This window comes from Glycine max, chromosome 16 (assembly GCF_000004515.6).
Source record: "Glycine max cultivar Williams 82 chromosome 16, Glycine_max_v4.0, whole genome shotgun sequence".
Lineage (NCBI taxonomy): Eukaryota > Viridiplantae > Streptophyta > Magnoliopsida > Fabales > Fabaceae > Glycine > Glycine max.
In genome coordinates this window covers 3,150,237-3,169,847 of record NC_038252.2, presented here as the reverse complement: position 1 = coordinate 3,169,847, position 19,611 = coordinate 3,150,237, and the positions used below count along the sequence as shown (strand labels likewise).

Here is a 19,611-nt window from a genome sequence, read left to right as displayed (position 1 = left end):
ATGTCATTCAAAATGGATGGAAAAAAAATAATGAATTTACTGTAAAGTCTTCACGTTTGGTGTCGAAATCAATTGAATAATAATAATAATAATAATAATAATAATAATAATAATAATAATAATAATAATAATAATAATAATAATAATTTGAGAATTAAAAATTATGGGTAAAATTATATATGTAAAATAAAGAAAGTTGTTAAACTACCAATGTGTAATATGATTAATAAATAACATTATTCTTTAAATACGTGATCATGAGTTTGTCTGTTGATCTGTGTGTATGAAAATCCATCTGTTAGGAGATATAAATTCTTCTAATAAATTTTAATATTTTAAGAGATTAGTTTTTAACTTTAGGCCGAAGATATCCTAATTCAACAAAAAAAGAGGCAAGTTATGTTGAAATTTTAGGTCTATTTTTCTCCTAATAAATATTAAATAAATGAAATATTTTTAATATGTATGAGAAAAGAGATAGATATAAAAAGAAAAAATTGATCATCACCAAAGTTTATAAGTTACCATCAAGGGACAAAGAGTAGATTCATGAAGGTTGTGGATCCTTATACTTGTATTGGGCCGATCCTAGTAGATTTTCTTGGACTAAGGCTAAATTTCGGCTTGCAATATGCCGTAGTTCCCAAAGTCTTTTCAGTTAACATCAGTATTCAATGCCACTTGTTCCCTAATTCAAATAATAACCAAATCATAGCTTAATGCGGCGAGAAATATAAGACATGAATTCCACAAAGACGCTTTCCTCAATTTTAATCCAAGACATTTGATAAATGATGTTTGGGGGTATAGTGGTGACAGAAAACGATAGCAATGTGGTGATGTGAATAATAACATTGTTAAAATGGCAATGGATGGTGGTGGTCCTCTTAGTGCAATACAATGGACGACCACGGTGATGATGAAAAAGGGATAATGGCAGTGATGGTCCTGTGAACATTATTGTTAATTGGATGCTTTTGATGGTTCTCTCATGCTCTAATAAGTTCATGGAATTGACATTTGGCTATATTTTATACATTGACTATGCTAGAGCATCGTGTTCTCTTCATCCATTTTTAAACACAAATTAACATCCAGAAAAATAACAAATACTTTATCTTATATTATGATGAACTAAAAAATCATTTTAAAATTCATATCTAAGTTATTTTAACAACTGAGAATCTAATACACTTTATTTGTCACGTAAGTTTCAAACTGAAAATCGCCGTGGTTGCCGTGCCAGAGATCATGGCCTCCGGCGGCATCTTGACCGGAGCAGTAACTTCTTATAAAGCAAGTGAGAGGATCGCCGTTGATTAATTAATTGAATTCTTAGCTGCTAGTATTCACAAAAGGTTTGAAATTCGAAGGTTATTTCTATTCACTTAATGTTATTCAACTGTATAGATATATCTATGTGTATAGTTCAACTCTGTGCTGAATTGATGAATGCTTCGGAGTTGCTATATTCGATGCTCGATGCAGGAAGTGAATGTTTATCTTGAGATGATTTGGTACCTTTCTTGTGGCTGTCTATTATGTTTAAAATGAAATAATGTTTGTTTCGCTTTCAGATTGCCGCACGTGTGTGTATTCGAATGTTACTATTACTACTTGCTCTTTGTTTTAAGCTCAATCATTTTGTTCATCGTTGGTGAGTGGTGACTTCATAGCATGGAATCAGTTTGAAGCAAAAGTTGAAACAGGTTTTAGATTGTGAAAGTTGTTTTCTATTAGAGATGAAGCTTGTAATTAGTAGTGACTAGTGAGCCTATAGCTTATGTAATCATCTTGTAATTGCCACTCCACTTTCCTCTCCTCTGAAATCATGTTTACTAACATTTTCTTTTCATTTTTTCTCAAATGAGTGTTGTATTGATTAACTCGTCAATATCTTCTCTTGTTGAGGTCACATGGAATCTTATACATGTGTGTATAATCGAATTAATTTTGATCCATTAAGTATTAATTAGATGGTCCATTAGATTTGAAACTAAAGAAGGATGAATTGGTATCCATCCATTTATTTATATGATTCATTCAATTCAATTCGAATCTTTCTTTATTTTAACAAAGTGAATGAATTGGATTGGATTTTACATGGATGGACTAATGGATCACGGATAAATAGCTTATTTTCTCACCCCTACGGCCCTACTAATTATGTTGCTTTGTTTGTTACCCATTCTGTAGTCCAGTGGCTTGACAGTTGATTGATTCATTTTATCTATCTTAAATTTGCAGCAACTTCTTAAAAACTGAAAAAAATAAATGAAACTGAAAACCATCCCAAACAGGGCCTAAGTTTTCCATAAGTAAGGATTTGGGTTCTTATATAATTTTGCTTGGCAAGATTGCTCTCTTATATATGCTTTACATGATAGGATGCTTTACAAGATTCATTGTCTCCCCTAGTTTCTGCACAGCACACTGGTGGTGAGAATTTAACCCTTCGTATTTTGGGAGGTGAGAGTATATGATGAAGTTCAACCATTTCATCTTAAAAATAACAAGTAATTGCTAAACTTGAAGGTTCTACTGTCAGTGAGCAATGCGATTTATAGTTATTAAGGTTTTAGCTTGATTGATTCAATCTTTGTATTTTATTTTGTTGGATTTTTCATTTTTAAAAAAGGCCACAAGTGACAAGTATTTCCAAACACATGCATGCAACTCTTGATGAACCTTGGTATGAACTTTCTATGGAGCTTGTATTGCTTTGAACCAATTTCGTGTTATTCATTTTAGTGTGTGAATATTTCTTCTACACGAGATCATGACAACGTTTTTAATTTACTATTATGTTCTTGGTCCTCAACTGAGGTTTTTTATGTGATTTGGTAGGGATATGAACCACCATCAATTGATTCAGATCAATTGTCTCCCATGTTTTTAGGTTGTTTATTTTTTGTTCTAGTAGCCAGAAACAATATTGGCTGAGGCCTGAGAGGTTGATGACTTGATGCAAACTATAGCAATCATTTTTTCTGTTGCTAATAGCATGAATGCTACCCACTATACTAACTAGTAATTTTTCTTTGTAGCAACATCTAATCCCAGGAGCAAAGTGCTATGTTACCTCTATTAAGAATATTTTATAGAAGTATGCTTAGTTACCTGATATCAGAGAAAGAGTTCTCCAATTGGTGGGGTTTGTAAAAGGCACTATGTTCGAATTATTGGTAACCTTTTAGATTGACTGATTTCATTCTCCCTTTTTTAGATAATGTGTTTTGTTCTGTGACAAATAATGCAGGAGCATCTACAATGTGCAAGAGATGTGATTGCTAAACGGGAGAAATTTACTTCAGGGCTTGTACTAGATAAGCCAAAAGGCTATGATTTTAACATTTGAACAAACGAAAAATTCCATGCCTTATATTATTTGTTTTTCATTGGTTTATAATTGCAATGACTTCATTCGGTTTGTCCCTTTCCAATGTCACTCTAGTCTCTCCACAGCGATGTTGCATAAATATTTTGTAGTCTCCTATGCGTCTTTATTTCTCTAAAGTCTAAACCTTGTTTATATACTTAGTGATCCTATGATTTTTATTATTATTTTATTTTTGTGGCCTTGTATATTGTCCCTATTTGGTGTTGAAGTAGCAACTCTCCAAAAGTTTAAACTTCTATTTAGAGGCTTAAGATTGGTTGTATGCCTTGAAGTGCGAAGAATTGTTTTGCCTTGTGTTGAAATCCAATTCATATAGAAGAATGGGGTGGTAAGTGTTGAACTCATAACCACTTGGTCATTGAGCATTTGATAAGATTTCAAGGACTAACTCTTCAGATTCCAGAATGCTTAAGCTGTTAGGTGGAGTCTGTTTTATTATATATCTTAAGTCTTTAGGTGGAATCTGTTTTATATCTTTTTGGGCTTAGCTGGTCAAGAAGCATTACGAGAGGAGGAATTGTGAAGGAGAAAAGTAAGTCAAAGGGAAGAACATTTTCGTTGAATGCAAATCACTCTGAAGCAACTAGTGCTCACAAGGAATTGGTAACTCATTTTTTTCCCTCTTTTCTTAATCTGTCGCAATATCTATTTATTATGACCAAGTTGCTAGTTTCTTTTCTTTCTCTGTGAATATGTTCCCATTCCCCAAGAACCATCCTATTTCTTTTACATCATAAGTAATAAAAATCACATGTTTCGATGAAGTTTAACAGTTTAAAATTGATTTTATCAAAATAAATTCTAATTATAAAACAGAAAGACCTTTAATTACTAGGACTGTCTGCTTTGGATGATGAGCAGAAACATAGTACTTTATTCAGTGTTCACTGTGCCGTGAATAAACTAAATTCTGCACTTAGAGCATGCAACATGTAAAAGGCCAAGAAATTAAAAGGAAAAGGAAAAAAAAACGAGGAAGAAAGAAGCAAGCCGGAATCATTTGAATTTTGATATCTTGCTTCTCCCAGAGGAGTTGATCGATTTTTGAAGATAATTTAGCAATAATAAAAAAGGGGAATGAATTACCCTTTGTTTGATGAAAGATGAATAGGATGAAGAGGAAACAAATAAGTGAGAAATAAAAAGATAAGTGTGTGGAGTAGAAGAAAAATGAGAGAGAAATAAAAATTTATGAAACTTATTAGTTATTTTTATTTCATTTCTCACTAAATTCAATTCATTCATTCATTTATTCTTCCTTATTTTTTAAATCAAACACTTTTATATTCACTTTACTTTTAACCTGTTTTTATTTCCCTTTCTTATTTCCATCTACTTAGTTTATCCACAGGCCACAGCAAAATGAAAACTGAATAAATGAAACTTAAAAACAATGATGGAAAAGGAAAAGTGAAAGTTAATGGAACACGAACATTAACTTTCTTAGCTGAAATAGATTCCAATCACGCAATAAGTCAGTCATCATCAAATATATATATATATTTTTAGTGCAGCTTGGAACCGAACATACACGCTTTCTCTTACTTTATTTATTTATTTGTTTATCCCTTCGGTGAGTTTCTCTGCCTTTTCTTGGATATTTCCTGCAGAAAACGGACCCAACAGGAAACAAAATATAAAACAATTTTATTATTTGAATATTAAACAATTAACACTATATTTAATACCCCACACAATTATATAAAGGTGAAATAACATATTTGATTATTTATGTTATTTTTTAATTTAATCCTTTATTTTTTTTAAATCACTTTTATCTTTTATGTTTTAAAAAATGACTAAAATATTTTTTCTGTCACAACAAGTCATTAATGAAATATCTTATTAGAAAAATCATCTTATACAAAAATGATGGAATTAGATGTAAACCGTATAATACATAAAATGTTAAAATTTAATATAAAAAATTCACAAAATTTTTTAAACGCTTACATTATATTAAATTTGTTCATATTTGATTATACAGTAAATGTTTAAGATAATTTACTCTTTTATATATATATATATATATATTAAAAAAAAGAAAAAAAGTTGCTTCACATAGAAAAACACTTTCTATAAAAATACAGAATATTTGGAAAAGAAAATTTTCAAGTCACTGTTTTTTAGCACTTTCGCCATATCTCTTGTAAAAGAGAAACAACGTAATTACGGGCTTTTCCTACAACGAGTATACGAGTTAGTATAAAAGAAAAATAAAAGAGAGAAGCAGATTAATGGTGGTTGTAAAAAGGAAATTAACATGATTGATACATCCCACCTAAGATTCAGGAACCTTTATTTTATAAATAAAATCAAAGAAACAAAGTTGAGTCATTATCGAAAGGATGCAACTTCCCACCCTCTTTCCTACGAAGACTCATGACTACGTTCTCACTTCAGTGGTCAATTGTTCATCCCCATTATTTCTATATATCTACTTCACACACACACACACATAAGAAAAAAGAAAAAGAAAACTTGTATTGCAGTGTTTAACAGAACCAGCATCATTGCAGGGATAATTCAATGGGATCTTCCAATGAAGGATCTTCTTCTTCCACCCTAACCTCCGGAAGGTCATGGTCCAACCATGTTTTCTTGAGTTTTCGGGGTGATGACACACGCAAAGGTTTCACTGGCCATCTTTTTGCTTCCCTAGAGAGAAGGGGGATCAAAACATTCAAGGATGATCATGATCTTCAGAGGGGGAAATTGATATCAGTGGAACTCATGAAAGCCATTGAAGGGTCCATGCTTGCACTTATCATTCTCTCACCAAACTATGCCTCCTCAACATGGTGTTTGGATGAGCTCAAAAAGATTCTAGAGTGCAAGAAAGAAGTTTTTCCAATCTTCCATGGTGTAGACCCCTCTGATGTGAGGCATCAGAGAGGAAGCTTTGCAAAGGCTTTCAGTGAACATGAAGAGAAATTCAGAGAAGACAAGAAGAAGTTGGAAAGATGGAGACATGCCTTGAGAGAAGTTGCAAGCTACTCTGGCTGGGACTCCAAGGAACAGTAAGTTGCTTCATCATCATTCAGTTTTTTATATTACTTTTTTGTTTTTTTAGCTCAAATGATATGTTATCTTCACTATATAAAATAGAGGATGGATAAACAACCAAATTATGACCCATTAGAAAATTGTATCATTAACACACTAACCAAGAGCCTGTTGAAAGAAAAAAAAATAAAACAGATAATCCAAAGCAGAACAAAAAAGAAAACAGAGAAGGATTAGCAAAGACAAGAAAAAAAAAAAAACAAAGAAAAAAGAACAGTCTCCCAGCATTGCTGTGTGTGGTGGCACAGATGCCGTTCACTGTGGTCCATTACCACACTAACTTGGTCGACTTGGTGACATGAGATGTTACATAAGATGGACGTTTGTTACGTCAATCAATATTAGCATTGTTAGTGCAAAAAACTAATGCAAGGAAGGACCAATTTGTTCTACTAGAGACACTATTAGTAACAAAGTAAAACTTTTAAAATTTAGTATATCAAATTAAAATCAATAAAATAAGATGAGGAATCAAAATTTTATATTAGCCATTTTTTTGTTTGTGGAAAGATTTATCGTTTTACCTTGGATTTGCAAAATATAACATGATAACTTGTTTTCTCTATCTATTGCTGTATTTGTTTATGGTTCTTGTTGGACAAAAATCAATTCTTCTTTTTATCCTTCTCTCTATACAGGCATGAGGCAACATTGATTGAAACAATTGTTGGACACATACAGAAAAAAATAATTCCCAGGTTGCCATGTTGCACAGATAACCTTGTTGGGATTGATTCACGGATGAAGGAAGTGTATTCACTCATGGGCATAAGTTTAAATGATGTTCGCTTCATAGGACTATGGGGCATGGGAGGCATAGGTAAGACAACCATTGCTAGATTTGTCTACGAAGCAATCAAAGGGGATTTCAATGTTAGTTGCTTTCTTGAAAACATTAGAGAGGTGTCTAAGACAAATGGCTTAGTTCACATTCAAAAGGAACTTCTTTTTCATCTTAATGTAAGAAGCAGTGATTTTTATAATCTTCATGATGGGAAAAATATAATAGCAAATTCTTTAAGCAACAAAAAGATTCTTCTTGTTCTTGATGATGTAAGTGAGTTAAGCCAACTGGAGAATTTGGCTGGAAAGCAAGAATGGTTTGGTTCAGGGAGTAGAGTAATAATCACAACTAGAGATAAGCACCTGCTAAAGACGCATGGAGTGCATCTGACTTGTAAGGCTAAAGGCTTAGCCCAAAATGAAGCCCTGAAGCTCTTTTGTTTGAAAGCATTTAAGCAAGATCAACCTAAAGAAGAGTATCTGAATTTGTGCAAAGAAGTGGTTGAATATGCAAGAGGTCTTCCATTGGCACTTGAGGTATTGGGTTCCCATCTTTATGGAAGAACCGTTGAGGTTTGGCATAGTGCTTTAGAACAAATAAGAAGTTTTCCGCACTCCAAAATCCAAGACACACTGAAAATTAGTTATGATAGTTTACAACCTCCGTATCAGAAAATGTTTTTAGATATTGCCTGTTTCTTCAAAGGGATGGACATAGATGAAGTGAAAAATATCTTAAAAAACTGCGGTTATCATCCCGAAATTGGAATTGACATTTTGATCGAAAGATGTTTGGTAACTCTGGATAGGATGAAGAAGTTGGGGATGCATGATTTGCTACAAGAAATGGGAAGGAATATTGTATTTCAAGAATCTCCAAATGATCCAGGCAAACGTAGTAGATTGTGGTCTCAAAAAGACATTGATTATGTGTTGACAAAAAACAAGGTAGGTGCTAATTTCTATACCACTATTGGATACTTGAATGATGCATGCAATATTTTTTTTTAAGCGTGTTTTTATCCCATTCTTGCAAATCAAGTTATTTGCCATTTTGGTTTTCTAGGGAACTGATGAAATTCAAGGCATAGTTCTGAACTTAGTTCAACCGTGTGATTATGAAGGACGCTGGAGCACTGAAGCCTTCTCCAAGACAAGTCAACTCAAGTTACTCATGTTATGTGATATGCAGCTTCCCCGTGGCCTCAACTGCCTTCCTAGTTCACTGAAAGTTCTTCACTGGAGAGGATGTCCTTTGAAAACCCTGCCACTTAATAATAAACTAGATGAAGTTGTTGACCTCAAATTGCCTCATAGCCGAATAGAACAACTTTGGCGTGGGACAAAGGTAAAGACCATTTATATCAAGTGTTCTTTAAAATTTATTTATGTCATCACCATAATAAGTCAGAATACTAATATAGTTTTTCTTTCCAAATTATTAACTTTAATAGCTTCTGGAAAAGCTAAAGTCCATCAATTTGAGCTTTTCCAAGAACCTAAAGCAGTCCCCGGACTTTGGTGGGGCTCCAAATCTTGAATCATTGGTTCTAGAAGGTTGCACAAGTTTGACTGAAGTTCATCCATCCCTTGTACGCCATAAGAAACTTGCTATGATGAATTTAAAAGACTGTAAAAGGCTCAAAACTCTTCCAAGTAAAATGGAGATGAGTTCCTTGAAAGATTTAAACCTTTCTGGTTGCTCTGAATTTAAATATCTTCCAGAGTTTGGGGAAAGCATGGAACATTTGTCAGTGCTTTCTTTAGAGGGGACTGCTATAGCAAAACTACCCTCTTCACTGGGATGTCTAGTTGGCCTTGCTCATTTGTATTTGAAGAATTGCAAAAATCTTGTTTGCCTTCCAGATACCTTTCATAACTTAAACTCCCTCATAGTTCTGAATGTTTCTGGCTGCTCAAAACTTGGTTGCTTACCAGAGGGTTTAAAGGAAATCAAGTCTTTGGAGGAACTTGATGCAAGTGGAACTGCTATTCAAGAGCTACCTTCATCTGTCTTTTATTTGGAAAACCTAAAAAGTATCTCATTTGCTGGGTGCAAAAAGCCAGTATCTAACTCAGTAAGTGGATTTCTTCTCCCCTTTCAGTGGGTATTTGGGAATCAACAAACTCCTACTGCATTTAGATTACCACCTTCTAAACTGAATCTACCCTCTTTGATGAGAATAAATTTAAGTTACTGCAATCTATCTGAAGAGTCATTCCCAGATGGTTTTCGTCACTTATCTTCATTGCAGTTTCTAGATCTCACTGGCAACAATTTTGTTACCCTACCAAGTTGCATTTCGAACCTCACAAAGCTTGAAATTCTTCTCCTAAACTTGTGCAAAAAACTTAAAAGGTTGCCAGAGCTCCCTTCAAGAATGAAACATTTGGATGCAAGCAATTGCACTTCATTGGAAACTTCCAAATTCAATCCATCCAAGCCATGCAGTCTCTTTGCATCATCACCTTCAAATTTTCATTTTTCGAGAGAATTGATACGCTATCTTGAGGTGTGTACTCTGGTCTTCCCCACATTCTAAAATTGTGTTTGTGTGTGCGTGCGTGTAACATAATCATCCATCTTGTTGCTTATTCAACATTACATTTGGTGTGTTAATTCATACAGGAACTCCCTCTTCCCAGAACAAGATTTGAGATGTTAATCCCAGGGAGTGAAATTCCATCATGGTTTGTCCCTCAAAAATGTGTTTCATTAGCTAAAATACCAGTCCCTCATAATTGCCCTGTAAATGAATGGGTGGGATTTGCTCTGTGCTTCCTATTAGTAAGTTATGCAAATCCTCCTGAGGCGTGCCATCATGAAGTTGAGTGCTACTTGTTTGGACCTAATGGTAAGACGATTATCAGTTCCAGGAATTTACCTCCCATGGAGCTAGATTGCCCTCACCTTTATATTCTCTACTTGTCCATTGATAAATACCGTGACATGATTTGTGAAGGTGTTGTCGGCAGTGAAATTGAATTTGTATTGAAAAGTTATTGTTGCCAATCATTGGAAATAGTGAGGTGCGGATGTCGTTTGGTATGTAAGCAAGATGTTGAAGATATTTATGAAAATAGTATCATTTCTTCTAGTGAAGAGATCGGAGTGGCCAGTGAGAAGGTGCGAATTATCTAAAAACTTGTCATGTAATTACGTATGTCTTGTTATTTGTATAGAAACTTCTCATTCTCCATATTTGCAGTTTGAACTCAACCCTTTTGCATGTTTTATTGAGATGATCCGTGCTAATGTGAATCAAGATATTAAAGTAAACTCCTCTTTTTATATTAAGGTCTAATTATTTCACCCATTCAAATAAAAGCAACAAAACAAGTAAGTCCATCAAGGCTGACTGAGCCTAAGACCACTAGGTTCTTCCAGAGGTCGATATCATTAACATCTTGAACCCTTTACAACAGTATGAGTAAAATCACCAGCTAAAGCTAAACACCATTTATCTAAAAAAAATTGCCATCACCATAGTAACTCCGAAAGCTAATGTAGTTTTTGTTTCCACCATATTAATTTTGAACAGCTTCTGGAAAAGCTGAAGTCTATCGATTTGAGTTTTTCAAAGAACCTAAAGCAGTCCCCGGACTTTGACGGGGCTCCAAATCTTGAATCATTGGTTCTTGAAGGATGCACAAGTTTAACGGAGGTTCATCCATCCCTTGTACGTCATAAGAAACCTGTTATGATGAATTTGGAAGACTGCAAAAGGCTCAAAACTCTTCCAAGTAAAATGGAGATGAGTTCCTTGAAATATTTAAGTCTTTCTGGTTGCTCTGAATTTGAATATCTTCCGGAGTTTGGGGAAAGCATGGAGCAAATGTCAGTGCTTAATTTAGAGGAAACTCCAATAACAAAACTACCCTCATCACTGGGATGCCTAGTTGGCCTTGCTCATTTGGATTGAAGAATTGCAAGAATCTTATTTGTCTTCCAGATACCTTTTATAAATTGAAATCCCTCACAGTTCTGAATGTTTCTGGCTTCTCGAAGTTACGTGGCTTGCTGGAGGGTTCAGAGGAAATGAAGTGTTTGGAGGAAATTTAATTAAGTGAAGCTGATAGTGTAGAGCTACCTTCATCCGTCTTTAATCCGAAAAACCTTCAGATTACTTTTGAAGGAAGAGCCTCCTTTTGCCTTTAGATTACCACCTTCTAAACTGAATCTACCCTCTTTGAAGAGAATAAATTTAAGTTACTGCAATCTTTCTGAAGAGTCAATCCAAGATTATTTTTGTCACTAAACTCACTGGCAAAAAATTCTGTTACCCAACAAAGTTGCATTTCTGAACTCACAAAGCTTGAATTCCTTATCCTAAACTTCTGCAAAAAAGCTTCAAAGGTTGCCAGAGCTTCCTTCAAGGATGCAACATGTGACACCCTCTACATAAAAATTTATCCCCGATGTCACATCCTATCAAAGCATTATGTCTCAACATTCTTTACAAAGATGTTCTTTAAAGTCATCCACTTAATCATTTACTTCCGTTCAAGATTATCAGAGGATCCAAACACAAATAACACATATGGAATGAATTATCACATTTCTAAAAAAAATACAAATAAACAAAGACATAATCAAAATAAATTATGAAAGTATTTATAACATTGCTCAACTTAATACAATCTACGTCACTTCACCACTTTATCATTTAAAATTTATTTTTCAATCACCAATTACATTACACATGAATCACACACTTGGCTCAAGACATAATAACACTCATCAATTTCATAATAAATAATTAGCAAGCGTTATGTGCAATAATTATACTTAGACTAAAGCCTATATGCAATGTAGTACCATGTCAGTGAAAAATCATATTGGGACACTTATGAGTACATAACAAGACATACTACACAATGAGTATGTCAGGTCACTCTCACTAAGTAAAATCTCTATTTTGCGAGAATGTTCAAACTATATGGATCAACATATGCTTAAAAAAACACTCAAACCAAATGTCATTACCCCCAATGTCTAGACTTCGAAGAATACGTTAGGACCAGAGATGCATCAACATGAAGTTGAATGCTGCTTGTTTAGACCTAATGGTAAGGTGTTTATCAGCTCCAAGATTTTATCTACCATGGAGCCATGTCTAGCTCACCTTTATATTCTCTATTTTCCCTTTGATAAATTGCGTGACATAATTTATATTGAAAAGGTATTGTTGTTGTTCATTGGAAATAGTGAGGTGTGGGTGTCGTTTGGTATGTTAGCAAGATGCTGTAGATAGTATCATTTCTTCTAGGGAAGAGCTCGGATTAGCCACTGAGATGGAGTGAATTATCCAAGTTACATTTTGGGTAACGACATTTCTGTCTTGTTATTTTTATAGAAACTTCTCATTCTCCATATTTTTAGTTTGAACTCAACTGCATATTTTGTTTAGATGATCCATACTAATGAGAATCAAGATATCATAGTAAATTCCTTTCTTTTTATTCTTATTTATGTGAAAGCCAAATTATTGTTGACAAACCAATTTTCAGTCATTTAAATAAAAGCAACACAACTAGTAAGTCCATCAAGGCTGACTGAGCCAAAGACTACAAGGTTCTTCCAGAGGTTTACCATTAATAATTTCCATCCTTTACAATACAGTATGAGTAAAATCACCAGCTAAAGCTAATTGACTCAAAATGCATATTCGCAGCTAAACCAGATGAGCAAATGGCTGCAACCTCCTGCCTCATTATTTTGGGTCCTGAAGCAAGAACACCCACACTTGAACCTTTGTGTTCAAGTAGCATTCCTGTAAAATGGGGGAAAAATGAGTGATTTCAATCCAATGGTAGGTCTCTAAGCCATAGTTAAAGAAATTGGAGGTGACTTACTTCTTAGGTCTGGTCTTACACCATAATGCACATTAGTAGCATGAATAAGGGACTGATATGGAAGGCTTTCCAATTCTCTATCTGCATTGTGAACCATGGAGTTTGGTGACACTGTTGGTGTTGATCCTTCCAAGTTCTGAGCCTGTTTTGCTTCTTTGGCATTATGTTTCTTGTTCCAAAGAAAAGCTGCACTAGCAGCACTTGCTATGGACACACATATCACTAGCATGTTAAGGAATGCATTCAACGGGAATGAAAATATTTCATTTGAGTTATGATCAATAGGGAAAATGTAGTAACGAGTAATTATCCCTATCAAGATAAGGAAAATTATGAAAGAGGATGATATTATAGCACCAAGCCAGAGCCAACTGTTTGGACCTAATATAGCATGTACTGGTGCATCAGATGGATTTGGCTTGAACCATATGGTTTGAGGGTGAATTGGGCAATCTGCTTTAAGCTCCTCGTCTCTTGTGATGTATGCCTCAATTTGTAATTCCATATTAGAAATTTCAGATGGGGTGCCAGATATTGGGAGGATCATATCTAGCATTGACAGAGATGTAGAGTTTCTGAATGCACAAATTAGGACAACTTTTGGGGTCTTGCATTTGAATGTAGTGTTCAGATATATTAGCTCCCTAATGATGGAGATAAAAGGTGTGATGCCACTTCCTCCACTTACCATCACAAGAGTGTCATGGCTGGTCAAGAGAAAAAACAAAAGGTGTTACTAAGAACTCATCTCTAATAAAACATAAGATTAGAAGTTGTGTTTTGTTTCTAAGATGCAAACCGTAGATAATTGGTTGAAGCAGGTCCATAAGGACCTTCAACAGATACAGCAAGGCGATCTATTGTGGAAGATGTTGAAAGCAGCTGATAGAGCTTCTTGGTCCAAGTTCCTTCACATTTAATAACAACACTTAGCTTGTCTCGCTCCCAATTACTATTAGAAGTAACAGTAAATGGATGCCATTGCAACTTGGATATGCTTGGTATATTTATGAACATAACACTTGTGGGGTTATAAGTTAATCCTGCAAGAAAACATATCACATTAGCTCTTAAAAGTCTCAATAAAATAGTCATTTCTCAAGAAGTAACTAGAGGTAACTTTAATATAATAAGCATAGATAGCCATGTTAGTTACCATAGCCCTTAGAGAAGTTGAGTTCTACAGCTTCACATGGCAAAACCCGCGCAGAAACCAGACGAACTTGGCACCTTGATTGCAGAAACCTTAAGTAACGATCAACCAAGTACAGGTAGAAACCAGGGAGCATAATGCAGGCATAGGTAATGCCAACATGAAAGATGAAGAAGACTATGAAGAGGATGTAGAGGTGATGAGTGTAATAGAACAGCTCAAAGACTTTTCGCCTAATGCGGGGAATGGTTGCAATCCATAGGAACAAACCAGAAAGCAGAGCTATCTCTCCAGCCACAATTGATATATCATTCTTTTTCCATTCCAGCATCTGCAATGAAATAAAGCCATAGATAGGTCCACGAGCTTAACATATACTATACTATAAACAAACAATAACATAAAAGATTGCTTTCCCTGAAATCAATAAAGTTTCAAGTTCTTAACTAACATTAGAAGTATGATCAGTAACTGCCCAAAGAATGATGTAGCAAAGGCCATGAGAAGTAAAAAGTGTCATGGCTATGTTTCCAAGCCAAATATGGTACTTGATGCAACTCTCCGAGGTGAGGTCAAGCAGTGGCAGCACAGATGAGCCACGAGCCACAGGAAAAAACATGAATGCCAAACATATGTTCCCAACCACACCTAACCTTTTTGCTACTCTATCTAGCTTCTCTTCCCATCTGCACCAACGACATGCATCACAATTAACAGTAACAATCAGAAAAATGCTTGGAATAATAATAAGAGTTTAATTTATACGCAATCTTACACTTATAATCCATCAGAAATCATGGCACGCATAGCTTTTATCTTAGATAACAATTTGTGAATGATACAGTGAAAAATAGTTTACATGCACTATGACATTATAAAAACTTTTTTACACTTTTGGTGCATGCATTATTTATCCTATTACTATTAACAATAAAAAAAAAGACTAAATATTCTATGTACTGACAATATAAACTATAAAGAACTTTTATACTGTTATCTAATCACACATTATTATTTATGATAAATTTATTAATTTTAATAATAATTATTATTTTAAAATCATACTTTATAATAATTTCATATCAGTAAATGTGTAAAAACTTTTTATGCCAACAGTATAGAAATTAGATTCTAATAATAATCATAACAAAACTTTACATTTTCTGGCCATCCTTTGCTGCAAATTGTGGGGTGATTGTTGCAAAGCTGTTTTGTACAGAAGTTGAAAAGACCCAAGCTAGGAGGGCAATGAACAAAAACAAGAAGGCTATCTCTGTGCCAGAAACAATGCCAAGAGGGCCTTTTATAAGCACTGGACGCTTCCATATGGTTACCCCACACTTCTTTGCATTGCAGCTGATCATGCACAAAACATACACATACACGGGTTAACCCAATTATCAGAACTACAATTCTTTTCAGGTTTAATTAAAGACTTGTCCCCACCCTCACATCATATTCTTCTAGAGATGAAAAAATTAACATTTTGGAACTCTTTAGAGAAAGTATTTATAGAATATAAAAAAATAAGTTTGTAAAAATGAATTAAACTTCTAAATGAAAGAGCTTCGATAAATTAGTTTATATATAAGTTAGTTTTAACATATAAAAGAAGATTAATTGATTTTACTTTTTTTATTTATAAAAAAAAATTAACAGACCTTAATTAATCTTTTACTCAAGAAAGTTATTACCCATGTTATTTTTCAAAACTATGACGATAGTATATACTACTAGTACTTTTATCATATATCCACCATCTTTTCTGAAATGACATGGTATCACGTAAGAACAAAATTTAAATTTAGTTGTTCAAGTGTTTTTTATGCTTTTTTTTACCTGAAACTTTTGACATTTAATACAAAATTTTGTATGCAAATTAGTGTGATAAAACTTCAATTCTGATTAAAGAATAACACAAAAATTTATAGAAAAGTTAATATTATAAAATCTCAATTTGCTCGATAAAATTAATATAATATAACATTGACAAATGGTAAAAACACGTCCGTAAGCGTTTTTTTAATAGAGATCATGCAAAGTGTAGAATTATACTGGAAAACAAAAACAAAGTGTAGATTTCTTTTTTTTTTATATATAGGGAGATCAGAATAAAAAGTAGTGTTAGGTTAAAAAGCCAAAATATTTAACATTTTTTTAAAAAAATCTTACAAAGAACTTATGTGGCAAAGATTATAACCAGAAAAAGAGGTGAAAAATGGCACCTCTCCGTGTTGGAATGGATTACTTTTTTGCCTATGTGAAGGTAGACACATCCCAAAGTAGCTAGGAGCAAGATTGGGAAAGTGTACAAGAGAAGATAAGCACCTGCAATAAGAACATAATAGGGGTGTATATTAGCATAAAATAATTAAGTCAATGCAAGAACTGAAATTAATAATTGAAATAAAATTAATGACACCTTTTGAACCAATATAAGTTGTATTATTAGTCTTTGCTTTGTATCGAGGCAGCCATGTTTGTCTAAAAGTATTTGTAGGCGACATTATCCGAATGAAAATCCAACCTAGAAGCAATACCACCACTAATAGCCTTATTGCAAATTGAAGCCTCCCACAATTTTCTTGAAAAGGTGACCTTTTCACCACTGTTTCTTGAGGCATCTTGTATTTTGGGTGGCACAATGTAACAAGTTTGTGTGAAGAAAAGAAAAGATTGCAGTGAAAAGAATCTCAGAGGGATGTACCTATTTATAGTTGAAGAAATTTAATTATTGTTATTGGACAATAAATTAATTATACATATATACATAAATGATTAGGCATAGGACACCAACACAAAGGATAAAAACAAAAATGCATGTCATGTCCCTCCGCTAGGAATGTAGAAATTAGTATAATTTTTGGATCATAGTTTGTGGGCCCAAATTATGTAGGTCACATAGAGTTGACATTAATTAAAAGGTCAACAACTATTTCAGTGTTTTGTGACTTGTGACTAATGCCGAATGAGAGAAGCAAATAAGCAGAACTTGAACCCCATGACCCCCACAAATAAATAAATAAATAAAGCTTTGATATTTTTTTTGGTACATACAAATATTCAGATTATGAGAAGACATCGCAAGGCATTGGAATCCCCAGTCAGTATGAAAATTATCTTACAATTAGGTCATACCAACTGAGTTCGAAAAAAAATTCAACAAATAAAAAATGATACTAACAAGGCTAAGAAGATCACCAACTTCAACAAGCATTTATAGGGAAATTCATATGTAAAAAAAAAATCTGAAAATTAAATTCAAGCCAGAAACTAGTATGAACCAACCGCTAGATGGTAAATATTCAGAAATAACTGTTACCTTAAAGATGGGGAGCAAGCAAACGGAGATAAAATTGAATTTATCTGGCTGTAATTTTTGTGGTTAATTGATAAGCACTATATCCTTCATAGCATGTATGCTATATAGCTCGTGCCTGTTTGAAACCGTAATGGGGCTGCGCCTTTTCTGAAGCATATGCTGAAGAATACAGATAATATGATCAACAATTTTGCTTACATAATATTTTCTTTTAATTTACTCAGTTACTGTCTCTACAAAAAAATAAAAATAAGATGTCATTATTAACTAATCATAGTAAGCGATAAAGGATATTCATATTAAAATAACTTTAACCACAGATTGCACAGATTAATTGGTGTGAAATAATTTTATCACCCATTAATAGGAGAAATTATTATGTGATTCAGGATTATCATAGTTTTGATCCCAACCAATAAATATACAACAGGTGTACGTAAAGAGATGACTCACTATGAGTGGTTATGGAGTTATTTGAAATTTAAAACCTTGTTTATCAATTAACTGTAAATCACACGAGATTGCGTGAAATCTAAAATCTTGTAGAATTAATTTAACTGCAAATTGTGCAAACAAAATATGGAAAGTTAAGTTTAATTATACCAATCATTATTATAGGGTTAATCATAAAAAAAATGTTAAATCAAGCAATACGTTTAATATGGTTTAATTTGTTTTTTGAATTCAAACAGTGTGTGTAATTATTTGATTTGTTGATATTCTTTATATAAGCAAATAAAGTGCTTATCGAGTCTCCTTATAAAAAAATGAAAAAAATTAAGTGATAATGTTAACTTATTTTATATTTATAAATTTGTTTATTGAATGAAATTTTTTAAGTATTATTAAAATTAACGGTAACGTAATTTGTAATTTATATCATAAAATTTAATACAAGTTAAATTAAGATTTTATTGAATCTTCTTATATTGGAATTTCTTTCAATTTCAGCGAAATAACTTTCAATCGTTTCTGTTTCTTTTGTAATGAAAATAAATAGATTTTAAGAATTTTGTCAAAATTTTCAATCAAATCATAACTCAGAGTTACTTGACTATAGAAAACTAAAATTGATTTTCGTTGTCCATAATATGTTTTATAAAAATATATTTATCTTTTTATCCTTTTCAAGTATTTTTTATAAAATACACTATATATATATATATATATATATATATATATATATATATATATATATGGAATACCCATTAAATCAGACGGAGCTCCACCCACCAAACAAATTGGGCTATCCACGATCTAGACAAGATCCAAGACGACCATTCTCCGCCCAATTGGGTTAATCTATTCTTTTCCTTTCACTCGTGAGCAATTTTTGAAGACTTGTACATTTTTATTTTTATACCGGTTTCAATCATAAATTATTGTTTCAATTAAAATTATTTTTCTTATTTTTAAAACCAAAACAAACTATAAAAACAGAGTAACTTAAAAAAAATATTTGCCATCGATTTACTAAGTCATATATCCAATGGTCCAAAAAACTTGTGGACGATACCAAAGGAAGCACCACTTGTGCACGTTAGAAAAAGTCATTTTTGAGGCATAAAGCACAACTAAATCATGATTATATTTTGTATTTGGGACAACAAAAATGAAACCGCATTTTAATTTGTTATAGTATAGGGATTGCAAAAAGATTAAAATGGAAACACAATTTCGTAACAAAAAAAAGTTTCAATTTAATTAATTTTGGCCCTAGTGTGTTTGTGTTTTTACTAAACATAAAATAATGTTTGAGTTTTTACTAAATACTATTACATTGTGTTAATTTCAATTAAAAATACTTTTTTCTTAATTTTTTTATTATTGATAATTGATATTCGGTGTAAATTCCTTATTAAACAAAAGATATTTTAAAAATAAGTTTATTAATTGAGATAAAAGTAATTAAAGGTTTCTTATATTTGGTAACAGATCGAAAATATTGATTTTTTTTTCTTGTAGAAAAGAACGAACTAGTATTAAAGTGTGAAAGTAGGCTAACTAGGTTAACGCGAGGGGCGGAGGAAG

At 32.9% G+C, this 19,611-nt stretch overlaps 2 protein-coding genes across 4 annotated transcripts; one reads left to right on the top strand and one right to left on the bottom strand.

The window, feature by feature from the left end:
* The first annotated feature begins 1,048 nt into the window (after positions 1-1,048).
* On the top strand, positions 1,049-10,451 carry LOC100815486 (TMV resistance protein N). 3 transcript variants are annotated; one of them, XM_006598884.4, is made up of 7 exons: positions 1,049-3,149; positions 3,260-4,003; positions 5,920-6,420; positions 7,105-8,197; positions 8,316-8,597; positions 8,704-9,762; positions 9,879-10,451. In XM_006598884.4, exons 2-7 carry the CDS (start codon positions 3,963-3,965, stop codon positions 10,389-10,391), a joined length of 3,489 nt encoding a protein of 1,162 aa, XP_006598947.1. In that variant the 5' UTR covers positions 1,049-3,149; positions 3,260-3,962; the 3' UTR covers positions 10,392-10,451. The 3 variants fall into 3 exon arrangements, with proteins under 3 accessions (XP_006598947.1, XP_006598949.1, XP_006598950.1); XM_006598886.4 differs by having other exon boundaries at positions 1,174-1,358; positions 3,048-4,003; XM_006598887.3 differs by lacking the exons at positions 1,049-3,149; positions 3,260-4,003 and adding an exon at positions 5,697-5,805.
* Positions 10,452-12,699: 2,248 nt separating this feature from the next.
* On the bottom strand, positions 12,700-17,772 carry LOC100796460 (ferric reduction oxidase 2). The gene is made up of 9 exons (XM_006598882.4): positions 17,581-17,772; positions 16,681-16,965; positions 16,484-16,586; positions 15,417-15,614; positions 14,710-14,944; positions 14,262-14,589; positions 13,905-14,148; positions 13,106-13,812; positions 12,700-13,023 (listed from the first exon to the last, which is right to left on the bottom strand). Exons 2-9 carry the CDS (start codon positions 16,880-16,882, stop codon positions 12,884-12,886), a joined length of 2,157 nt encoding a protein of 718 aa, XP_006598945.1. The 5' UTR covers positions 16,883-16,965; positions 17,581-17,772; the 3' UTR covers positions 12,700-12,883.
* Positions 17,773-19,611: the final 1,839 nt, after the last annotated feature.